At 36.4% G+C, this 25,085-nt stretch overlaps 1 protein-coding gene across 1 annotated transcript; it reads right to left on the bottom strand.

Moving 5' to 3' along the window:
• Nucleotides 1-729: 729 nt before the first annotated feature.
• LOC122055524 (pentatricopeptide repeat-containing protein At2g35030, mitochondrial-like) lies at nt 730-3,226 on the bottom strand. Its single transcript, XM_042616998.1, has one exon. It carries the CDS (start codon nt 3,142-3,144, stop codon nt 1,189-1,191), a length of 1,956 nt encoding a protein of 651 aa, XP_042472932.1. The 5' UTR covers nt 3,145-3,226; the 3' UTR covers nt 730-1,188.
• Nucleotides 3,227-25,085: the final 21,859 nt, after the last annotated feature.

Genomic DNA, 25,085 nt, shown 5'->3' with positions numbered 1-25,085 from the left:
TAACCTAAGAAAAGACGTCGAATTTCTTACACCACAAATCAGAGTGTAAGGAAGGGGAATGGAAATCCAAAAAAAAATATTCCAATTCTATCCCTATCTCAACAACATCAGCCCCGACCTTGCTTTAGTGGGTCGCAAGGGTGATGGCGTTGACGCCGACTATAATGGAGGAGGCGACGCTGATGCCAACGGCTTGCAAAGGGGATGCACGAACCCGCAATGGTTGCGACGACGACTAAGGCGACGCCGATGCAAGGGGATGCACGAACCCGCAATGGTTGCGACGACGACTAAGGCGACACTGATGCCAACGGCTTGCAAAGGGGATGCACGAACCATAATGGCGGCGACAACGACTACGAAGTAGTGGAACCACGGACGATGTCCATCATTGATCGTGGGTGGGCAGCAAACAATAAAAGAGGTGATGCAAATGCTAACGACTTGTGAAGGGGACACACAAATCGATGATAGCAAAGCAGCAATGGTGAATATGCTAGTAAGGAAACAAGAGCTTTGTCAATCAAGGAATAAGTGATCGATACAGTTAAAACTATAATTTTAATTTTTTAAATAATGAATTAATTCAAATCATTCTAACTTAAAATAAATAGTTGAATTAAACTTTCTTAAACCTAAATCGATCGATGGCAATTATATAACTTTATATATTGATTAAGATGGATGATAATTATATAACTTTATATATTGAACTTTCGTTCACTTCCCTTTCCTCTCAAACAAGATACACATGTTTGTTAATTAACAATCCCTTCATCCCAAATAAGATAAATTCAAATACTTTACTTTCTCTTCCTTTCTCTTCCCTTTAATTAATAAACCTTCTCACACCCACAACCCATCCCAATAGATGCTTATACTACATTGACGCGTAGCTAGCCACCATTTTCGAATCAAAACTTTGACAATTAATACGATTGTACAAAGTGGAGCATGCACGGCGAGTAACGTGTTCTCGGGTTTGGCTCTACTCCTCTGGGCTCTCGCGATCTTTGCTAGGATTTGATTGTCATTGTGATAATACCGCTGCTTTCTTGTTCTCACATTATTCTGAATCGCACTTATCTTTCTAACTACTGCTACATATATTTGTCTGAAATAACTAGTAGTTCATATTTGCATACACCAGTTAACTTCAGACCTATTAATTCTAAAAGGAAGAATAACTTACTTCATCTTCAACTGAAATAAGATCCAGAGCATTAACATATCCTTTTTTTGCCGCATTTTATTATGAAGATCATGCAACAATGCGTTGATCTTCTCAGATTCGCTATGAGACTTATCGCGTACCATGAAAACATGAACTCTGTTTCCGACCTGAATCCAACTACAACCTGGTTGCTTCTTAAGTCCTTTATCCTTCATCCTTAACCTAATTTTTGCTGCTTCATTCCATTTGCCCTTCGAAGCATAGATGTTCGACAACAACATGTAAGATCCGGCATTGTTGGGCTCTGCTTCCATGAGCTTCTTAGCTGCTAAATTCCCAATTTTAACATCCCCATGGACGTTACAGCCTCCAAGAAGCGCCCCCCAGACAGAGGGTGATGAAGGGCTAATATTTAACCCTTTGATGAAACTCGAAGCTTCCTTAAGTCGCCCTGCTCGACCACATAGGTCGACTAAGGAAGCATAATGATCTTCTCGCACCTCAATTGATGGATCATTCATCATGCACTTGAAAAGATTAAGCCCCTCATCAAACAAACCAGAGTGGCTACATGCTGAGAGCAATCCCACATAGGTAACATCGTTAGGCTTGAATCCATGCAGGTGCATATTTCTGAAAAGGTTCAGTGCTTCTTGGCCATTCCCATGATGGGCATATGCCGCAATCATTCCGTTCCAACATACCAAATCCTTTTGACCCAGCAGCTCAAACAATTTTCTAGCAATAGCAATCTCACCGCACTTGGAGTACACACTCATGAGAGCAGAATTAACAGAAGGATCAAACTGGGAAATGGTTTTGCTAACAATCTGATGGATTTGCTGTCCTTCGGCAAATGCTGCTAAATTGCTTGCTGCAGCCAAAACATTGACAAATGTTGCTTGGTTTGGCTTGACACCGGCCATTAGCATCTCTAAGAACATCTTTAATGCCATCTCATTCTGTTGATCTTCGACGCATCCTGTGATCATGGCAGTCCAAGTGACCACATTCTTCTCTTCCATCTCCTCGAATAAACCTCGTGCCCTGCTCAAATCTTTATTCTTTATAAATCCGGTAATCATGGTATTCCAAGAAACTATGTCCCTCTCAGGCATCTTTACAAACAGCTCCAGAGCTTGATCAAGTCCTAGATTTTGGACATAACCTGATATCATCGCATTCCAGGAAACCACATTTCTCTCCGGCATTCTATCAAACAGAACTCGAGCTTCATCAACCCTCCCATTGTGCGATAAGGCTGCAATCATTGAAGTCCACGATATCACATCCCTCGCGGGCATTTCGTCAAACAGCCGATATGCTTCATCTAAGCGACCAGATTGAGTCATAGCAATCATGATCGTGTTCCAGGACACGACATTCCGATCCGGCATTCTCGTGAACAGATGGAAGGCCTCATCGAGCTGGCCGTTCTCAGCGTAGCAGGCGAGCATGGTGTTCCAAGAAATACAATTCTTCTCGGGCATGCATTCAAAGAGCTCCTCAGCTTCCCTGATAAGCTTCGACCGAGCGTAGCCGGATAGCATGGCGGTCCAGGTGACTACGTTCTTCTGTGCGTCCGCACGGTCGAAGAGCGCCCTTGCCTCGTGGAGCATGCCGCACCTTATGTAGCCGGAGATGATTGAGGTCCAGGAGATGACGTCCTTGTGGGGTGTTTTGTCGAACAGTTGGCGAGCATTAAACATCCTTCCCTGGCGACTGAGCAAGGTGATAGTGTAGTTGGCTCGGCGGTCTACGCTTTGCTCCAGGTGCAATAGAGGCATGGCTTGAAGCCGGTTGTCGAAGGCCAGGCAGAGAGGCGAGGAGTGAGCAAGGTCGGAGAGGCGACGGCGGAGGCACCTGGCGGAGGGGACATGAATATGCCTCCAGAGGCGGAGAGCGGACATGCACGACGGTCGTAGGGGCTTCATTTTCCTATTACGGAGGCATACCGCCGCCACAGACATCGACCATCCTCAATTTATTGTGGCGCCGCCACCGCCGCCGTCCCAACCCGGCCACTAATATCAACATTAACCACGTTTGATTAAATTCTAATAAACAAGTTGAATTAAAATTATAATGAAGTTCATAAATTTTGAAAAATATTTTTAATTTTAATTTAAATTAAAGTCAGAGTAATATACTTTAAATTTTAGATTTTTTATTTGTTTTTAAATATTGAACTGATCTAAGAAATTTTGAATGTCTATATTTTAATTAAAAATAGATTAATTTTAAATATAGTTGCTACAATGTGTCATTAATTGAACATTGGAAATTACTAAAATAGTTTCAAAAAATATAATATAGTTTAGATATATATTAGAATATTAAAAAATGTTTTAATTTGGTTTTTATGTAAATATGTATATGTTGGACTAATAAATTTAAAATTAATTTTTCAAGTGTACTCATAAAATTTAATATGAAAGAAAAATATAGGAGTGAATATGGGATGATTTATTTGAAAAATAATAAGTCATTTTCTAAATTTTTATGTTTTAATTGATATGAAAATGCAATATCAAAATTCAGAATAACTGTGTGATTAATAGTAAGTAATTAAGAATAAGTAACTATATTTATTAAATTAAGTATTTACGTTACACTAGGTATATTATATAAAAGTGGAGATTGTCAAGTTTATTAAATTACACTATATATCCGTGATTCGATCCCAGTTATAATGAATTTATAGAAATTTTTTCTCTAAATGAGACGTGTAATTAAAAAATACTGAATTTTTAGGTCGTCCAACGTAAGTATTTTTTTATCTATCCTAATGACTAGTAAATTTTTTTTATAGGATTGGATCGATCACTTTAGGATTAACTGGATTTACTATTTTTTTCCATCCAGTGAAGGTGAATTTTACAAGGAGAGAAATATATTATTTGATGATAATATAATTTTTTTTAAGGACAAAAGTGAAAATATCTCCATTTTTTTAAATCATCAAAAGACTGCTATTTTTATTATTATTATTTTTTATTAAAAGAGACATCCTACTCATCTACAAATTATCCAACTCTCTTCTCGTAGAAACTATAAAATGACAACTGGTGCCATGCATCTATGGCCTGTGTATCTGTATGAATCTCTCTCCATATCTGTGGGACCGGTACTAGGGGAGCCGCTAAGGTAGCGGATCTATCTTTTTTATAAAATGACAACTGGTACAACATGCCATATAATATAATATATATTTAATTTGTTAAAAGTATTTACATTATAATAATTATTATTTTATAACTGCTATTCATTTATCATTCATTCATAACTATTATAATAAAATAAAAATATTAATGAACGTAATGTATCCGAGTACAATTAAATAATTGTACATAGATCGGTGAGAGCTCCATATTCATGGACACTCTCAAGTAGCTTCTTCAATATCATATCAATACCATATCAAAAATAAAAACTCTTATATATCTTTTCACTATACAAAAATCTCCCAACAATTTATTTATATATAATGTTTTACCTTATATATAATTAATTTTTTATAAAATTTAAATCCATAAATTGCTAATCCTCATAATGACATTAATAATTAAAAATATATAAAAATATTAACATACATAAAATAAAAGACATAAATTATAATAATATATAGAAAAAATAAACTTAAACACATCTACTCTAGCTTATGTTCCTGTTTAATTTTTTTCAACTATTTTCTCACATATCCGAAATTGTCCTGGTGTCATCTCACTAGTATATATCCTTCATAAAAAATTTCATAATCCTTATAAAAGGTCTCAACTTTTCGCAAATCCATTTTTTCCATTTGATATTCCTTAATATCTTGTTATTCTTTATCAAAGATTTGTTCCGTTATGTCGCACTCTCTGACTTTGGATTTGCCCTTCCTCTTTTGTTGCCTGTTACCTTATCGGATGAATGTGAGCTTCAGAATCATCCACATCAACACTCGTATCTGGATTTGGATTTGATGCTGAAGTGTTCCCCCTTGATTCGGATGTTCTTGCCTTCTTGTTAGAGGAAAGAGGAATTGATTGTGGAGCATATTTCTCATACTCTTTAAGAAACCTCTACACATACATATACTTGAAATCCTTGTTTTTATTGTTGACTTTGCACATATTGAGTGCGTTCTCCAACACATTCTTATCATCCATCCACTTTAACGATAAGTATACAAATTATTATAAGTTATAGAAAATTCATTTACCATCGCTGCAAACTTATAGTAATGTGATTTTAGCACCTGATAGTTGTTAGGAGAAGAATATGGAGAGAGCAAGAAATAATATGAAAGCAATAATAAAACTTATTGTTCATTGATATTTGTCATAAGAACAATACAATATATAATGTTTAAAAAATACTTGGTTAATTAACTAATTAATAAATAATAAAATTATTCTCAGAATTATTCTAATAATCATAATACTAATTTGATTTAATTTGGTGATTTGATCCCGTCAATTCTGGTAATTCACTTTTATCTCTTTTCCCCCCCCCCCCCCCGACAAACTTAGCGGGAGATTTTTGATGTTGAGTTTACTTGCTAATTTGTTGAAACGTTGTCTGGATAATGACTTAATAAAGGTATTAACGATTTGATTTTCAGCAGAAATATAAGAGACAAATAACTGAGTTGTCATACGTTCATGAACAAAATAAAATCAATTTCCACATGTTTTGTATGAGCATGAAAAATTAGATTTGCTATGAGATATGTTGCTCCAATATTATCGCACCAAATTTTTGGTGCAATATTTGACGCAAGATGAAGTTCAGAGAGAAGTGATTGAAGCCAAATAGTTTCATACGTTGTATTTGCTATAGCTTTATATTCTGCCTCAGTGCTTGAATGAGATACCGTGGGTTGCCTTTTCGAATTCCATGAGATAAAATTTCGTCCAACAAATATTGCATATCCACTAGTAGAGAGTCTATCTTCAGGAGAACTTGCTCAATCGACATCACTATAGGCATGTAAATCTCGAGACGATTAACAATATAAAAAAAGACCATGTAGAATAGTACATTTGAGATAGCGAAGTATTCTTTTTACATTATCCCAATTTTGTTCAGTTAGAGCGTGCATGAATTGACAAGCACGATTTACTGCAAATGTAATATCAGGACGTGTGATAGTGACATATTGTAAGACTCCAACAATACTTCGATAAATCTGTGGATCAGACAGAGCAGGAGAGGATGAAGTTGTAGAATTGTTTATAGCAATTGATGTAGAGATCGGACGTGCTCCATCCATTTTGGCTCTTTGGAGAAGCCCAGTAATATATATATTTGCTCTGAGAGAGAAGATAGCCTTCCTCATGTGGAATAAGTTCAATACCAAGAAAAAAATGAGTAATACCCAAATCTCGAGTAGGAAATTCATGATTGAGAATACTTAATAAAGTTGTATACCCTTGTGATCATTGCCGGTTATTAGAATATCATCCACATAAATAAGAAAAAATATTATAGATCCATCATTGTATTTGTGACATAGAGATAAGTCAGTCTTTGATCCAAAAAATTATTGAGCTTGTAATTAATTAGATAATCAATGAAACCATGCACGAGGAGCTTGTCGAAGAGGATTTCTTGAGTTGACAAACATGAGATGGAAATTATGGATGAATGAATCCAGGTGAATACTCCATAAAAATAGTTTCCTCAATATGACCATGGAGAAATGCATTTGAAATATCTAATTGTCGTACAGACCAATTAGAACTAACAACTATCGATAACAATAGTCTGACAGATGTAATTTTGACGACTGGACTAAAAGTGTCATTGAAGTCAATATCTGATTATTGACTAAATCCTTTGGCTACAAGTCAAGCTTTGTGTCGTTCAAGAGAACCATCAGCTCGATGCTTAAGACAGAATACCCATTTAGTGCCCACAACATTCATGGAGGGAGATCGTGGAACTAGGTTCCATGTTCCATTACGAAGAAGTGCATCAAATTATGTAGCCATTACACTATGCCAATTTGGATCTTTGTTTGCTTGTGTAAAACAATTTGGTTTTCAATAGATTTTAAAGAGACAACTAGAGCTCATGGAAGGGGATGTCGAGTTGTCGTTAGTGGACAACGTGCATAGATGTCACTTAATGGAAGCATGCGACAATGAGCATTATCATCCGAATCACTTTTTGATGACGATGAGGAAATAGACTGACATGGTGATTTTAATGATGGACTTGTATTATCTTCGACTGGTGAAGCTTCAAAGATTTGATCAACAACTTGAGGTGATTCTGATAGTATATGAGAGTTATTAGAGAGTTTCGGAGCAGGACTTAGGATGCCATCACTTCTTACAATAGTAGGTGGCATTAAGAAGGTCTCACCTGTATCTGAAGGAGAGATCGAAGAAGCAACTGAAAAGGAAATAGAGACTCATCAAAAGTAACATGTCGTGAAATATAAATTCGTCCAGTTGGTATATGCAAGTAATGATAACCAATGTGCAAATTGCTATAACCAAGGAAAACACATTGTAGTGAATGAGAGTCAAGTTTGTGTTTAGAGTAGGGGCGTAACTATGGATAACATGCGCAACCAAAAATTTGAAGAAAAGTGTAATTAGAAGTTTGATTATAAAATTTTTCAAAAGGATATTTATGATTAAGCAATAGAGTAGAAAACTAATTTATGAGATATACGGCAGTGCTAACAGCTTCATCCCAAAATTTACACGGAACTGAGGCATTATAAAGAAGAGCTAAAGCAATTTTCAACTATATGTCTATGTTTGCTTTCAATATAGCCATTTTGTTCTGGAGTGTGGGGACAAGAAACTCGATGAACAATTCCACAAGAGACAAAATGACGATGGAGAGCTTGATATTCGCCTCCCCAATCAGAATGAAAAGAAAGTATTTTACGATTAAAATATTGTTCAACTTGATTTTAAAAATTATAGAATATATTTAATAAATCAGATTTTCTTCTCATAGGATAGAACCAAGTATATTTACTAAAATGATCAATGAAAATAACATAATATTGGAAATCTTAGTTAAACAAAATAGGTGCCGACCTCAAACATCTGAATGAATTATTTCAAATGGAAAATTAGAAACATAATCGGATGAAGAGAAAGGTAGTTTATGACTTTTAGATTTCATGCAAGCTCTAAATGAATCAGATGAAGGGGAGGTAAAGGAAGTAGGTAAACCATACCTATTGATGATTGACTGAATAATGCGAAGAGAAGGATAACCACGGTGAGCATGCCAAGCTGGTTTATTTGTGCGTTCACCAACAAAAGCTTTGATTGAAAAACTCTGAAGATAGTATATGACATTTTTTTTATTCTTCCAGAAAATACAATAGTATTGGTTCCTCTATCTTTTATAAGATAATAATTATGATGAAACTCAAAAATGACATTGTTATCAAGACAAAAATGACGAGTAGAGAGTAAATTTTTCGTAATAGATGGAGAATAAAAGACATTGTACAGGTGAAAAGTACGATTGGATAAATGAATATATGTGTTTCCAAAATTAGCAATTTGCAAACTTGAACCATCGTCTACTTGCACCGTATCTGAGCCATAATACGACATTACGTCTATAAGGATATTATAATCTAATATGACATAATGTGTTGTTCCAGTGTCAATATATCAATCAGTAGATGAAAACTCTGGGATTTTGCCATGAGAAAGCACAGACGAGAGGACTTTAGGATATACTTGTGAAGTAGGTGGTTGTCTTAAAGCTGCAGGACCTTCAATGAAATTTGAGTCAAATCGTTTAGGATATTGAATACCAAAATGTTCATTCCTGAGACAAATTTAACATTTCATCCGAGTATATAACCAATCATATCTTCTGGAACATTGATTTCTAGTATGTCCAATGATATGACAAATTTGACATTTTTCTGAACTTTGTCTTTGGTCATAATGTTGATTATTTGACATTGCAAAGGTATGGGAAGGTGTTATTGAAGTAGATGGAACAAGAAGTTCGTCGACGTGAGTGGCCTCCCCTCCTTCGACTAGTTCTGCAGTGATGAAGCTCTTGTAAGGCAACTAGTAGCAAGATATAGGCCTGCGATGTCAACGACATTGTCGGGAGAGTTGGTTGCTGTGGCGGTGATGGTGAGCAAGGAGATCTTCCTCCTGCTGTGCGTCTTTGCTGGCAGGAGCTACCGGCGGCTGGCGTCGGCAGGTGGCGCAGGCAAGGGCTGGAGGCTTCGATGTAAAGGAGCCTCATTCCCCTTTCTTGGTGTTGGCGGTGAAAGAAAGAAAAAGGTAATTTTCGTTCGTTCTCAAAAACGGAGAGAAGCGAGAGAATTAAAACAACTAGGAGAGAGAAGAAGAGCTTTTTTATAAAAAATTATAAAGGGTTTGTCGTTTATTGGATCTCTGTCTCAAGAAGTTGAGGGAAGATAAAAAAAGATGACTCTGATACCATGTTAAAAGAATAATAGGGAGAGAGCAATGTTAAAAGAATAATAGGGAGAGAACAATAAATAATATGAGAGCAATAATAAAACTTATTGTTCATTGATATTTGTCCTAAAAATAATATAATATATAATATTTAAAAAGTACTTAGTCAATTAATCAATTAATAAATAACAGAATTATTATAAGAATGATTCTGAGAATTATTCTAATAATTATAACAAAATTATTATAATAATCGTAATACTAATTTGATAATTTAATTCGATCAATTATGGTAATTCACTTTTATTTCTTTTAATAGCTTCTTTTCATAATTCCAATGGGTCGATGCTTGTTGTAGCAATCAGCTATACGTTTCAAAAAAATTTGATTCTTCTGGTCATTATCATTGATTGCGTCAGTACTGATAGTTGTCCATGACTTCGCAAGTACCATGTCTCTATCAAAAGACCAAAATCTTCGTTTCGAATCATCTTTCTCCGGTTTAACTTTACACTCTTCTTGTGATGGGTGTGATGACCACTGAGATGTTGGAATAGTCGATGACATTAGAGGTTCTTTGTCATTGATAGATGGGTCGATAGTAGCTCTTCTTGCTTCATTTGAAAACATGGCTGATAGTTGAGGAGATGAAAATATGAAAGACGGAGAAGGCATCCCAATTGGTTGCTCATGGCTGACCAATCTTGGCATAAATACTTACCAAATAGAGTTAGAGTGGCGTTACTCTGAAGGGGAACAAAATTTTTTTAGAACATTGAAAATTTAGAAAATTTGGAAGACCTTGTGGAACATATAAAATATTTTGAAAATTTGGATTGTATTGTGTGAGAGAAAAATTGAGGATATTGTGCATCATAGTTTAGAGGAATGCAGGTATTTTGAGAAGATGTATTTTCTTTTACTTTTGAAGAATTTAAAAAATTTGTAAAATAAGTATTGAAATTTTTCTCCATATCAAATATAAATAGAGAATGAAAAAAAATAAAGAAGAAATAGATGAATGAAAAAAAATAAGAGTTCGTGATGTATTTATAAATTTTTTTAATTAAAATAATTTGAACGTTGAACAATGGCTATCAAATAAGCCGTTGTTTAGCGTCTCATCTTCTATGATGTTCAACATCTTCTTCAACACATTGTGTGCGCGCTTTTTTTTAATAACAAATATTGAAAAAAAATACTGACGACAAAACAGCTCCGCAAAAGGAACCTCCCTTCTAATATGAGAGGGAGGTCCGCCCCTCACGCCATGTCACCGGTGGGGCTCCTTTCAGAGCTCCCAATTGAGATACTCTAAGAGCATCCACAATGATTGAAACTCGGTGAGAAGTTTTTCATAATTATATCCACAACACGTAAAAATAAATTTTTTTAAATATTTCTCCACTATATATAATAAAAACCTCTGAAGAACTCTTCCATGAATCTCAATTTTTTTAAAACCCATACATCCCGTATCTCTATCCTAATGTAAAAGTACCCCCAACATCATATTTAAATTAAAAAAATATTTTAATAAAAATTAAAAAAAGAACATAAAGAAACGGTTTCATACAAATAGAGCCGCTCTTAGCCGACATGGGAGGGAGCTCCTTCCGTGCAGGGTAGATCTTTTGGTCAAAAAAAGTGGATCAGGAGATGGACCACTCGCAATTACGATCGGATCGTAGTCGCGATCCGGCCGCAATTGATTGCGATCCCTTCCTAGGTTCACCGTCCCCCTCATGGTATAGTTTGGGTCCAAGCGAGCAACTGGAGGCCACCTCCTGCTCGGCGCCCAGTAGTCTGGCCACTTCTTCACCTTCAGTGGCCTCCGGACGGCCTCCGGCAGCCCGCTTGGACCCAAACTATACCATGAGGGGGACGGTAAACCCAGAAAATGATCGCAATCAATTGTGACCGGATCGTGACTACGATCCGGCTATAATTGAGAATAGTCCATCCCCTGGTCCATTTTTTTATGGATCAAGAGATCTGGCCTCCCTTCAGTGTCACCGTATCGGCAGTGTATGTCTGAGGGGTGAGATGTTTTTTTAATAAAAAACTTAAAGCGGAGAGTCATGATTTTTTTTTAAAAAAAAAAACAAGGCCGCTTTCTTAATTTTTTGCCCTTTTAAAAACTGAAGATTAAAAAAATACGGCCCCTGGTTCTTGTCGAGTTTGGATTGAGGATAACCAAATAGACTGTAACAAGGACAGCACAAGAACCAACTAAATCTTTCTCAGAGAAGATCAAATCACGGTTTCCTGAAAAACTCCGGCCGTCAAGTCCAGACTTTGTTTGCACACCGATCATCCTTGTCAGGGACATCCTCGTCTCGTCAGTGGTCAAACTGAGACTTCTTAGTTTCCGGGGCTAGATTTTCAATTCTAATATCAATCTAAGAAGGACTAAAATATTATAAGTTACTAGACTAAGAACATAAATTAACTCATAACAGGATTAAAATTGGAAAAAGTATAAATTATACGATCAAAACGTAATTTTCTCCAAAAGAAGGGGAAAGAAATATTTATATAATAGCTAAAGTGAGAGAAAGGAAGATAAGAGATCTTATCCAAATAAAATGTATTAAAAAATGTAATAGGGTACTAGTAAACGATGAAAAAATAAAAGAGCAGTGCAAGAGATATTTTTATTAACTTTTTAATGAAACTTTAAGTGTCCAACATAACTTAGGTAATTTAAGTGGATCAAATGAGTATAGAAATTTAAATTTTTATCGCAGAATTTAAATTTCAGAAGTAGAACAAGCTTTAAATGGAATGCATAATGGAAAGGTCGTTGAACTAGATGATATTTCGATATAGGTATGGAAGTGGATAGGGAAACAAGGTATTGAATGACTTACAAAATTATTTAACATGATATTGAAAACAAAAAAAATATTTGATTAACGGAAGATAAGTACTCTAGTTTCCTTATATAAGAAAAAGAGAGACGTACAAAATTGTACAAACTATAGGAGTATTAAATTAATGAGTCATACTATGAAACTTTGAGAAAAAAAATAATAAAAAAAATAAGGAATGGGATTACAGTGATTGAAAATTAATTTGGGTTCATGCCTGCAGGAAGGTCGACAATAAAAGATATACATCTTCTTAGACAACTAATTGAAAAATATAGGAAACAAAAACAAGATTTACACATGGTATTCATTGACTTATAAGAATCTTATAATAGAGTCTCAAGAGAAATTATATGAAGAATTCTAGAAAAGAGATGTGTTAGCGTAACATATATTGAACTAATTAAGGATATGCATGAGGATGTAACGACCAGAGTAAAGATTCAGGCGGAGTAGCTAAAACATTTCCAATAATAATAGGGTTACATCAAAGATCAGCTCTAAATTTCTATCTTTTTACACTAATTATGGATGAACTCACTACACATATTCAAGACACAGTGTTGTGGTTCATGTTGTTTGTAGATGATATTATTTTGGTAGATAGAACACATGAAGGAATAAATGCTAAACTAGAATCTTGGCGGGAAACATTAGAAGGACAAGGTTTTAGATTTAGTAGAATAAAGACATAATATATGAAATTTAAGTTTAGCAATATTAGATGTAATAAGATAATTGTTAAGATAGGAGATGACAAACTGCACGAAACCGAGAGCTTTAAATATTTAAGATCATTTTTACAAAACGATGGAGGAATTGAGAAAGATATTTTACATAGAATACAAGTAGGATAATTGAAATGGAGTAGAGCGTTAGGTACATGTTTTATGTGATCATAAAGTATCTTTAAACTTAAAGAAAAGTTCTACAAAATCGCAGTTAAACCTACTATATTATATGGAACTAAATGATGGACTATGACTCGAGCACATGACTAGAAGATGAGAGTTGCAGAGACAAGGATACTAAGGTGGATGTGTGGACATATAAGGATGAACAGAATAAGAAATAAGAGTATTAAAAAGAAAGCCAGAGTTGCATCTATTGAGAGAAAACTCCGAGAGACACGTTTAAGATGGTATGAGCATGTATTTAGTCGATCAATAAATGCTCCAGTTAAGCGATATGAGACTATGACAAACACACATATCAAACAAAGAAGAGGAAGACCAAAAAAGACTTCGTTAGTAACAATAAAATAAGATAAAAGTTATTTAAGTATAGATGATTATATTGTAGGAGATATAGCTCATATAGCCGACTCCATCTAGTGAGATAAGACTTTATTATTTTTGTTGTTGAATTTTCAAGTTTAGAAATCAATTGCCATAGTTAATCGATAAAAAAAGACATAATGAGAAATAATTGTATTTTGATAAATATAAAAGTTAAAATGTTAAATACATATTTTGGTAAATCTGATTCACGATTTACTAACTTAATGTTTCTTTAATACAATTGATCCACATTGAGCCAGAAGTATTTCCTCACTTATGATTTTATTTCACAAAGGCACATACAAAACTTGTGAAGGAGCTGGAGATCTATGAACCTCATGCTGATGCGAGTAATGGGGCCATGAAATCGCACTCAGCGATCTGTAGCAGCTAATCGTAGCACTCTCACTCTCACTCTCACTCTCACTCTCAGAGGGATTGTTTAAAGAGATAGGTTTTTGAAAAAGATCATTGTTCGAGCTGAGATGCTTTCCATGTTTTTCGAATTGCAATGATGTATATATGCCACTTCAAGGTACGACCATAGCTATGTTGTATTATTTTAACGACAACTTAGAGATGATTCAGATTTATGACAGCTCAAAAAATTAACAGTCGAGTGAAACAGTCGATGAACATCTCTAAAACATTATTATATCTTTAATGCAATTGATCAGTATATTTCGTTTCACAAAGTCATGTACAAAACTTGGAAAGGAAGTGGAAGATTTTTTTTTTTCCTTCCAAAAAAAAATGAGAAAAATGGAAAATGGTAACAACAAATTAAAAAAAACATCTGCATTTAAATGAGAGAATCTCACGAGGAATTGTCAAAAAATAATAATATGGTTGACAACGTAGGCTTATAGTACATTTGGCAATGTCGAGCGAATAATTTGACCAGTGCGGAGGAGGGTTTTTTTTCCCTCGATTTTATCGATATTCGAATTCTTATCCTATGGTAGCAACTCTGCTCCGCACTAGCCAACTCAACCTTATCCTGGGGGTATATATATATATTTGATATGCTAAGCGATGCTTTGTACATGATCGTGAGCGAAATCCAACGTGGACTATCTGACGCAACCAAAATCCATATATATATATATATATATAGACACACACACAAAGCGACGCTTTGTGTGTGTTATCGTCAGCGAAATCGGACGTGTGCTATCTGACGTAACCAAAACCTAATTTTTTTTAATCTCTCTCTCATCTGCATGCAACAACTTTTCTCTCTTTCTTTTAAATTAAAATGAAATTTTATCTTTTTTCTGCTATTATTACATGCAAAAAATTATTGTCGTAGTGATGATACAACGTTGTAGCAGCTACTATACAGTAGCTGCTACAACTTGTAGCAGTTAGTATGCAGTAGCTGCTACAACTGTGCAGTAACTGCTACAACTGTGCAGTAGCTGCTAGAACGGTGTAGCAGCTGCTACAACGGTACAGTAGCTGGTATAATGGTGGAGTAGCTGCTACAACGGTGTAGAAGCTGCTACAACGGTGCAATAGCTATTTCAACGATGCAGTAGCTGTTTCAATGGTACAGAAGCTGCTACAATGGTGCAGTGGTTGCTACAACAGTGCAAAAGCTACTACAACAGTGGAGTAGCTGCTACAACGGTACAGTAGCTGCTACAACGGTGCAGTAGCTGCTACAACGGTGTAGAAGCTGCTACAACGGTGCAGTAGCTGCCACAATAACACTGCTACACGTTATAACAGCTACTATACAGAAGCTGCTACAACGTGAAGCAGCTACATCACCTTTAAAAATTAACAGTACGGTGATTGTTACATGCAATCAGATGAGAGAGAAATGAGAATTTTATAATTGTTGTATGCAGATGAGAGAGAAAAGTTGTTGCATGCAGATAAGAGAGAGATTAAAAAAATTAAATTTTAGTCACGTCAGATAGCCCACGTCGTATTTCGCTCACGGTCACGCACAAAGCGTCGCTTAGCGTACCAAATCTCTCTCTATATATATACTTTAGAACATATATTTGTTTGGCATCACAAAATTAATTTGGCAGTGATTTGCTAACCACTCATGTGTTTCATCGACAGATTAAAGAAGACATCTACGTGAGTCAACCACTTGGTTTTGAGGATCTAGAGAACTCAAACTATGTAGCTAAAAAAGGCATTATATGAACTAAAATAGGCACCTAGGGCTTAGTATGAAAGACTGTCTAGCTTTCTAAAATGGAAAGGGTCTAAAGAAGGACAAATTGATCCTACACTTTTTATTAAAAATCTTAATTCTGACATTTTCATAGCCCATGTTTATGTTGATGATATAGTATTTGGTTCAACTAACTCAAAATTCTTAAAAGAATTTGTATCTTTAATGGAAAATGAATTTGAAATGAGTTTAGTGGGAGAATTAAACTATTTTTTGGGCCTTCGATTAAACAAACTAAAGAAGGTATCTATATACATCAAACTAAATACACAAAGGATCTTCTTAAAAAATTTGGTATGGAAAACTCGAAAGAAATCAAGACATCTATGGCAAGTAAAATTAATTTGGACAGTGACCAAAATGGTAAATCAGTTAACTTAAAATATTATAGAAGCATGATAGGTAGCTTACTTACTTAACTGTAAGCAAACCTGACATTTTATTTGCAGTAAGTATGTGTGCTCGTTATCAAACTTGTGCAAAAGTGTCCCATTTATCTTTGGTTAAAAGAATTATTAAATATCTAAAAGGAACCATTAATGTATGCATGCGGTATCCTAGAACTTCACATTTTGACTTAGTTGGATACTCTGATTCTGATTATGCCGGATGTAAGTTGGACAGAAAGAGTATTAGTGGAGGATGTCAATTGCTAGGGTCATCTTTAGTTAGTTGGTTTAGTCGTAAGAAACATAGTATTGCCTTATCTACCACTAAAGCCGAATACATAGCAATGGGTGAATGCGTAGCCCAATTGCTATGGATGTCCCATACCTTAAAAAACTTTAATCTAGATTACAAGAATGTAAAAACTTACATTGACAATATAAGTTCTATAAATCTAACTAAAAATCCAGTACATCACTCTATAATTAAACATATAGAAGTTAAACATCATTTCATTAGGGATTATATCTCCAAAGGGAATATTGAACTTAACTATATTGAATCAAAATCTAACTTGGCTGATATTTTCACTAAACCATTACCTGAAGCAGAATTTAGTAACTTAAGAAGACCATTAGGGTTGTGTTCTATAGAGTCGGGTTCTTAACATGTTTTTAAAAATATTACTTAGTTTTTCAAAATTATTTTTTTTTTAAAATCCCCTTTTAAAATTTTGGTTTTCAAAATTCTTTCAAAATATTTTTATCTTTTTAAAGTAGCCTAGATCCTACCGTAAAATTACATGATCCTATAGTTTTAGGAGTCATCATCTCACAAGCACAGTAGGATCTCTTGCTTGTAAAACTTAGAATGGGTGAGATGTTTAGGACTTAGCCTAAGATTTCAGATGCTTATGTCAGTGCATCGATATAAATTTGGGCTTTAAACAACATACATAGATCAATTTGAGTTAACTAGCTAGTAACAACCTAGTTAGTCCTAAGTACTCAAATTCACCAACCCAGGTCATTAACTACTACCTTGTGGTAGTTAGCTCTGTACAAAGGTTGAACATTTCATCATAACGACTTTCTTTTTAGTTTTTCAACCATGCTTGGACTTTTAGGATATTTTCAATTTTAGGGGGAGCTAATCACTAAATTTTATTTTTACACTTTAATAAAATATTTTACAATTACTTCAAAATTTTATTGATATTTTCAAACATCCTCTATTTATTTAAATTTATTTCCTTAGAAATTTTTCAAATTTTATTTTTACTAAATTTTCTATTTTTTAAAAAAAAATCTTTGAAATAGAATTATAGCTAAAGCTTTATGAAAATTTTACGTTACGAAATTTTCAAATTCATAATTTAACTTTACACTCAAATTTTCAAATTATTTTCTTTAGAAAAACTTTAACTTTGCTTTAATTCAATAAAATTTTTTTACTCTTCATATATTTCAAAATGTTTACTTTGTCAATATTTTAGCTTTAAAATCAATTTTTCAAACCTTACAAAGTGGTCAAAATTTTTATTTTCTTCTTAGATATTTTTATAACCTATAAATATTAAAGAACCTTTCTCTTTAGAATTTTTTTCTTACATATAAGTGTTTTGCTTCCCCTGTTTTTGATGTGTGTCAAAGTGAGAAAGTTAGTGAATTCAGGGGGAGTTGTTCAATTTAGAGGGAGAGTGAAAATTAAATACTTGTTTACTTATTTCTGTATGATTTAACTTAACTTCGAACCTTGGTTACCAAACATCAAAAAAGGGGAGATTGTTAGTGCAGGTTGTACCAGAATCAAACCTGAGTTTTGATGTTGTCAAAGGTTCAAGTTAAGTCTTGTTGTGATTTAACAAGTTGACTAAGTGTGCAGGCTGTTTACTCAACCAGGAAAGACATAGTTGGAGGCTAGGCAGGAGAAGTCTTAGCAGATTGTGGGACCTAGGTGAAAGTCCAAGTGGGTCGAGAGGACCCGACGCTTGGCGGAGTGATCGAGAGGTCTGGAGGATTGAAGATCGAAAGAAAAGTCCTAGCGAGCCGATCAAGGCTAAGTGAAAAGTCCAAACAAGATCTGGAGGATCAATGTTTGGTAGGTAGGTTGAGGTAAATAACTAGAGGAGCGACAGTGAGGTTAGGTTCCTGAAGGGAATAACCTACGGTTGTTGATCCAACTGAAGAAACCGAGAAGGTTTCCAAAGTTGAGACCAAGATAGTTGAACTGTCTATTATTGTTACTCATACATTATGTATATCACTGTGCTAAACCTTTGTGTTGCGGGAATACTCTGTTTAACTCTGTGTTGAAGGTTCGGCCTGATCGGTCGACCAAACCAGCTGATCGGTCGACCGAAGACTTACAACTCAGCGTAGATCAGTTCAATCAGCAATGATCAAAAGTAGAAGGAAACTACACTAATCGGTCGACCGAACCAGATGATCGATCGACTGAACGATCAACATTAAAGGCACGGTAAATGCAACTCTCGGTAAATCTCGACGAACAGGGAAGGAGGTCGTTCGGTTGACTGAACAAAGGTTTCGATTGACCAAACTCTTAATGATCATTAATTGCTGAAGATCGAATCAGCATCGGATCTCAGCCAGGAAGGAAGGGAGTTAGTTCAGTTGACCAAACCTAGGGATTGACCAACTGAACATCGACGATTCTTATAAAAGAGAGCTCGAGGTCCAAGGTTGGATACAACGCTGTTCTGGTTAAAAGATCCTCACTGTTCAAGTTGTGATTCGTGCTACGACTACTCACCTGCTGCTACAAGAAGTGCCGACCAAAACCTCAACTTCTATATACTGTCGGTATAATCTTTTTGTTTGCATTGTACTTAATTCAAGTAAGATAGTAGGCTGTTACTATCTTACTCATCTTTTGACCGCACGTAGACTCCGCACGAACCTGCTACCACAACCACGGTAGTGCCGAGCCATGGAAGGGATCCCCGGCATTGGCCCTCCAACGCTCAAGTCAGTCGTCGGCGATACATGGAAGCAGCAAAGCAAAGAAGTGAAGCAAACAGTAGCAGCAACAGTAATGTGTGCATACCTTCGACGAAGCTTGGACCCCCTTTATATAGAGCTCCTGTAGCGTGCATGCACACTTCCCCAGGCGTGCATGCTTATCAAAGTTTTTTCTGAAAAGACATGTCAGTAAAGTGCCCCTGACACAATACATTAACGAGCCAAGCATATCTCTAAAGCGACAGTGGAAGCTTCCACCGTACGATCTTTTGTCTAACCCATCCGCCGACCATGCCGCCTATCAGCGGCATTGGCTCCCAAAAGGATATCTCCAGCTAGCAGTGTGTCTCTTTTACTAGGCCGAGCAAGATATCTGCTCGGCTCAGATCTACACTATCCACATGACAATGAGTTTGTCACCTGGCCGAGCGGGATGGCCGCTCGACCGATACTTCCACTGTCCTGGTTGATCAGCTAATCGCCTGGCCGAGCGGAAAGGCCGTTCGGCAATGAGACTGCTATTTGCATGATTTGCCCGGTCGTAGCTCCACTTCGTTGTTCTATTCGGACTATTGTTGTGAGGCCGAGCGGGGAAGCCGCTCGGCACGCTTCTGCATACACTTGGCGTTTGTCCCTTTGTTGAGCGTTGGGTGCTTGGCGTGTGGTCGAACCAAGGAGATGTCGAATCGAACTCTCCATATCTTGGTCGGACGAACCACTCTCTCCCCGATCGGCCGGTGATGACGGGGCGTTGACCACCTTGACTTTGACATCCACCATGGCGCTGACCTTCCACAGGGTGGGCCCCTCCTCATCACCACATCAGGTATCAGAGTCATGATCCAGACCAGATGTCATGAGTAACATTGAACGAAATTGAGGGTGGGCACGAAACAAGTCAAGGTGATTAGATGTCTGTGGGGAGACCCAAAGTAGGTTAAAAGTGACCGAATCTAGATGCTTGTGAAGAGGCCCAGAGTATGTCAAGGTGATCAGATGCTCGCAGGGAAGGTCCGGAGAAGGTTAGGGTGACTGGATACTTACGCGGAGGTCCAAAGCAGGTCATGATTACTGAATGCTTGCAAGGAGGGCCAAAGCAGGCCAGGATGACCGGATACTCACAGGGAGGCCCGAAACAAGTTGGGGTGATCGGTGCTCGCGGGGAGACCCGAAGTAAGTTAGGTTGATCGGATGCTCACGGGGAGACTCAAAACAGGTCAGGGTGATCAGATGCTCGCGGGGAGACCCGGAGTAGGTCAAGAGTGACCAAATAATCATGAGAAGACCCGGAGCAGGTAAAGAGTGTCCGAATAATCATGGGGAGACCTGGAGCAGGTCAAGGTAACCAAATGCTCGTGGAAAAACCCAGAGCTGGCCAGGATGACTGGATACTCACAAGGAGGCTCGGAGCATGTCAGGGTGATCGGGTGCTCGGGTGCTCGTAGGGAGACCCGAAGCAGGTTAGGGTGATTAGATGTTTACGGGGAGGCTCGGAGCAGGTCAGGGTGATTGGATGCTCACGGGGAGGCACAGAGTAGGTCAAGAGTGATCAGATGCTCACGGAAAAGGCCTAGAGCAGGTCAAGAGTGACCAGATGCTCCCAGGGAGGCTCAAACTATGCGAGTAATTGTGGTCCTTCGTTTGAAGGGAGGATTATTGAGATACAATTAAAGTTCTACATTGGAAAGATATGGAAAATATCATGGCTTTAAAAGGATATATGATATCTCAATTGGAATAAGACCTTTTGGGTAGAGTTTAAGAGTAAAACTATGAGGATTTAAATCTAAAGTGGATAAATCATGTCATTATAGAGATATGTGAATATTCTTTAGGTACAACACTATATTTTATTTTAGCGACAACTTAGTGAGGATTTAGATTTATAACCGCTCAAAATCGAGTGATACATATAAATTTTATTTATATAAATTTATTTAATTTTTATTTTTTAATTAATTTAATTAATTATTTTTTTCATAATACTTATATTTTTCAAATGATTTTTTTAAATTTTATTTTTTTATTAATTTTTTTAATCAATTTTTTTATCAATTTTTTATTAGTTTTATTTTTTTCAATATTTTTTTTATATGTTTATAATCTTTTATTTATTTTAATTTATATTTAAAATAAAAAAAATACTACCAATTAATAATGAACACATTCATAACTTAAGAACAAACATATTTTTTTCCAAATGAAGAGTACATGTAATAATACAAAAAAAACATAAAAACATATAAAAATAGAAATCTTAATCAATATTGCCTCCAAATTCTGCTCCCGATGCATTTGGTGGTGGTGCACCTATTACTTCGTACCACAAATGAGCGCGCGTCCTGTAACGAGTGACCCATCCTTTAGCTTCATACGATGAATGTTGCCACCACCAAGTTGGAATGGGTGGTACAGGATAATGAGGATATAAGAAAACTTGTACGAAGTGATTGCCAATATGAGCAATAGCTATTTCTCGATGCTCTTGGTTTGGAACTGGAGGAGTTCTTAATGGCAAGTGAGTAAAACAACTCCCAATATTCTCACCAAATGTATGAAGTACAAGATTGTACCTTGATGCGATGACAATTCTCAAAGGCATAGCGTCCATCCAATATATTTCTGGTGCCCACTGCTCGAAATAATTCAATGAGAATAATAGATTGGTTACCAAATTTGGATCTGGATAAAGTTGATCATATAGATCCTTATTTTGTTGAATCTCTTCTATAAGCTCAAATCGTACTTGAACCCAACCTTCTTCACCATACCCAATTAATGCAGCTATTGCCCTGAATCCACAATGACCATCAGGTTGAACATCAACAGTGTGAGAAATATAACGCTGCAGAGGCACGGGTAATTTCTCAATATAAGTATCATGGATGGGTGGAACTGGAGAGTGATCATGGGTCATTTGAGTATTGCGAACCTTCGACCCTCTTCCACGTCTTCCTCTCCCTTGAGATGTTGCAATCGGTTGAGAGACCCTAGATCCTGAAGTGGATGCTTCTCCGAAAGAAGATATGCGGCGTCCACTTTGCTCATCTCTACCCGTAGGTCGACCTCTATGTTCTGTGTTGTATGAAGGAGCTCGTAATGTACTTTGAGATGGATCAATCATATCAAGAAACTTGTTTATCATATGCTCTCGCATATATGGATCCATCCCATCTAATATCTCAACAACGTGGGATGTCCTATTAGGTTTTGCTCCCTCGTCATTAAACTGATGTGCATGCATCGACAATCTCCTCCAATGAGCGTTGATACTCTGAAGCGGAATTGGAATGGAAAAGTACTGGTAATGTGCAAGATCATGCTCGCATGGCAATCCGTATACAATTTTGATAGAACAGTTGCATCTGCCGGATAGCTGGTGAGATGTTTCCTCAATACATTTTAGCTGACCAGAAATCAACTCCATTGCCTCTAATGAAATCCGACACCTTATTTGACTGAAAATGTCATCATGTAAATATTGATGGCGTGGAATGTTCAGAGATTTTTCGAACGACTTCTTAATATCCCCGAACTGAATTCTCAACATCTTATGTATTTTTTCAAAAGATGTCTGTAGGGATAACATGGTATCTCCCAAATATAACTTCAATCTCGCATGTGCAGATTCTGCCCTGTAATAAAAAAAAATGCATTGTGTTTAAATACTGAAAAGAATTGAAATACTACAATAATGAACAAAATTTAAATAATAAAACTATAAAATGACTATACCTTTGATTTGAATTGCTCCCGAGGTGCATACATGTATCAACCTATGCTGAAACAAACCGCTCTTTGTAAGGGTGTAACCATGTATCCCAAAGATAATTTAGAGCACCCTTGAATCGTTGATACTCTTTGCGCATGACTTCCCACTTATGCTGATAAGACCATTGTGTCGATGAATTAATGAGTGAGTGCCATGATGCATAAAAATGTTGCCACTCCAGATCAAGCATAGGGGCGCATTTCTTCATTACGCACTGGTTTATGTGCCAAATACAAAGGATGTGACGTGCATTGGGAAAACATGTTTCAATTGCATTAATAAGCGATAAATCCCGATCTGAAACAAATACCAATGGCAACGATGCCTTCTTTTCAACCATCCACTTCTTTAATGTACCTAATGCCCATGTCAGTTGCTCTGTCTTCTCATTACTAAGATATGCAAACATAAGTGAGTAAGTTCGCATTGTGGATGTGATACCCACAACCTCCAATAGTGGTATCCGATATTCATTGGTCTTGTATGTGGCATCAATGATCAATACAGATGAAAAGTTGACAGACAACTCTAGACTTTTTGGATAAACCCAAATAATATCTGTGATTTCGTTGGTGTCTGGATTTGTACGGTATTTATGGAGGTATTCTTTCTTGATTAATTGGTTCAAGACATACTGAATAGAATTTAGACCACCCCGTTTAGCGGATTTATTTGTGAAAATAGCATTATAAATGCTTTTGATCCCCGTAGTGTTTGATGGGTCTCTTTCGTTCAAAATACTAAGAATTTCACGAGGTGTGGTGCTGTTGGCCATGTCAAGCACAAATTCTTTTTCTTTTGGTTTTAACCTACTCGGGTACTCATGTCCATCAATATATTCTGCTAATTGATGATTATGAAAACCACAAACAACCCTTAAACCCCACATCACACCATCTGGAGGTATTGGTATACCTCGCAGCTTAAATGGGCATTCACATTTTTTAGTCCCAGTATTTCTTTTTAAGGATTGCCCATCAACTAGATATCGTGGCGGTTTATACTTTCCACCTCTTTCACACATAAGATGGCACTTTGGTAGCTTGTCACCTTTTAAATTAGCAGAATTTTTAATAACCGCTACAATACCATTCTTCAAACCAACTGTCTTTACCCAATTTATCATATCTTCTCTACTTTTAAATATCTATATAAAAAAAATATAACAAAGATGTATAAGTATGACATTATCAATCTTAATATAATTTCTCTACTTATAAAATAAATAATGAATATACATAAAACAATGATAATAACTAACCTGATCTGTGGTAAATTCGATTGTATAATCGCGATTGTTGTTGGAGATATCTTGACTAGGAACATCATTCTCAATTGACCAACTATCTGAAAATAAGCCCAAATAGTCATCCATATTTTCAGGAAGAGAGAAGGAGAAGCTGAGAGGGAGATAGCAGTGAAGGGAGGTGTGAATGAAGAGTGACTAAAAATGAAGTGTGAGAGGAGGATTTAAAGGGAGATGTTTTGACACGTGTCAAGAGTTGAAGGGTGGGTAATTTAAGGGGAGGGGAGGTTCTGATATGTGTCAAGAGTTGAAGGGTGGGTAATTTAAGGGGAGGGGAGGTTCTGACATGTGTCAAGAGTTTAAGGGTGGGTAATTTAAGGGGAGGGGAGGTTCTGACATGTGTCAAGAGTTGAAGGGTGGGTAATTTAAGGGGAGGGGAGGTTCTGACATGTGTCAAGAGTTTAAGGGTGGGTAATTTAAGGGGAGGGGAAGTTCTGACATGTGTCAAGAGTTTAAGGGTGGGTAATTTAAAGGGAGGGGAGGTTCTGACATGTGTCAAGAGTTGGAAGTGGGGGTAATTTAAAGGATGAGAGATTTTAACATATGTCAAGTGTTGAAAGGGGACCATTTAAAGTGATGAGAGATTTTGACATGTGTCAAGGGTTGGAAGGGGGGTCATTTAAAGGGATAAAATATTTTGACATGTGTCAAGGGTTAGAAGTGGGGTAATTTAAAGGGAGGGGAGGTTCTGACATATG

The sequence above is a fragment of the Zingiber officinale genome, chromosome 3B (genome assembly GCF_018446385.1).
Source record: "Zingiber officinale cultivar Zhangliang chromosome 3B, Zo_v1.1, whole genome shotgun sequence".
NCBI lineage: Eukaryota > Viridiplantae > Streptophyta > Magnoliopsida > Zingiberales > Zingiberaceae > Zingiber > Zingiber officinale.
This window is presented reverse-complemented; position numbering and strand designations above follow the sequence as displayed.

What these genes read in the sequence shown, in the direction of transcription:
- LOC122055524 (XM_042616998.1), bottom strand. Translation starts at nt 3,144, where the DNA reads ATGTCTGTGGCGGCGGTATGCCTCCGTAATAGGAAAATGAAGCCCCTA.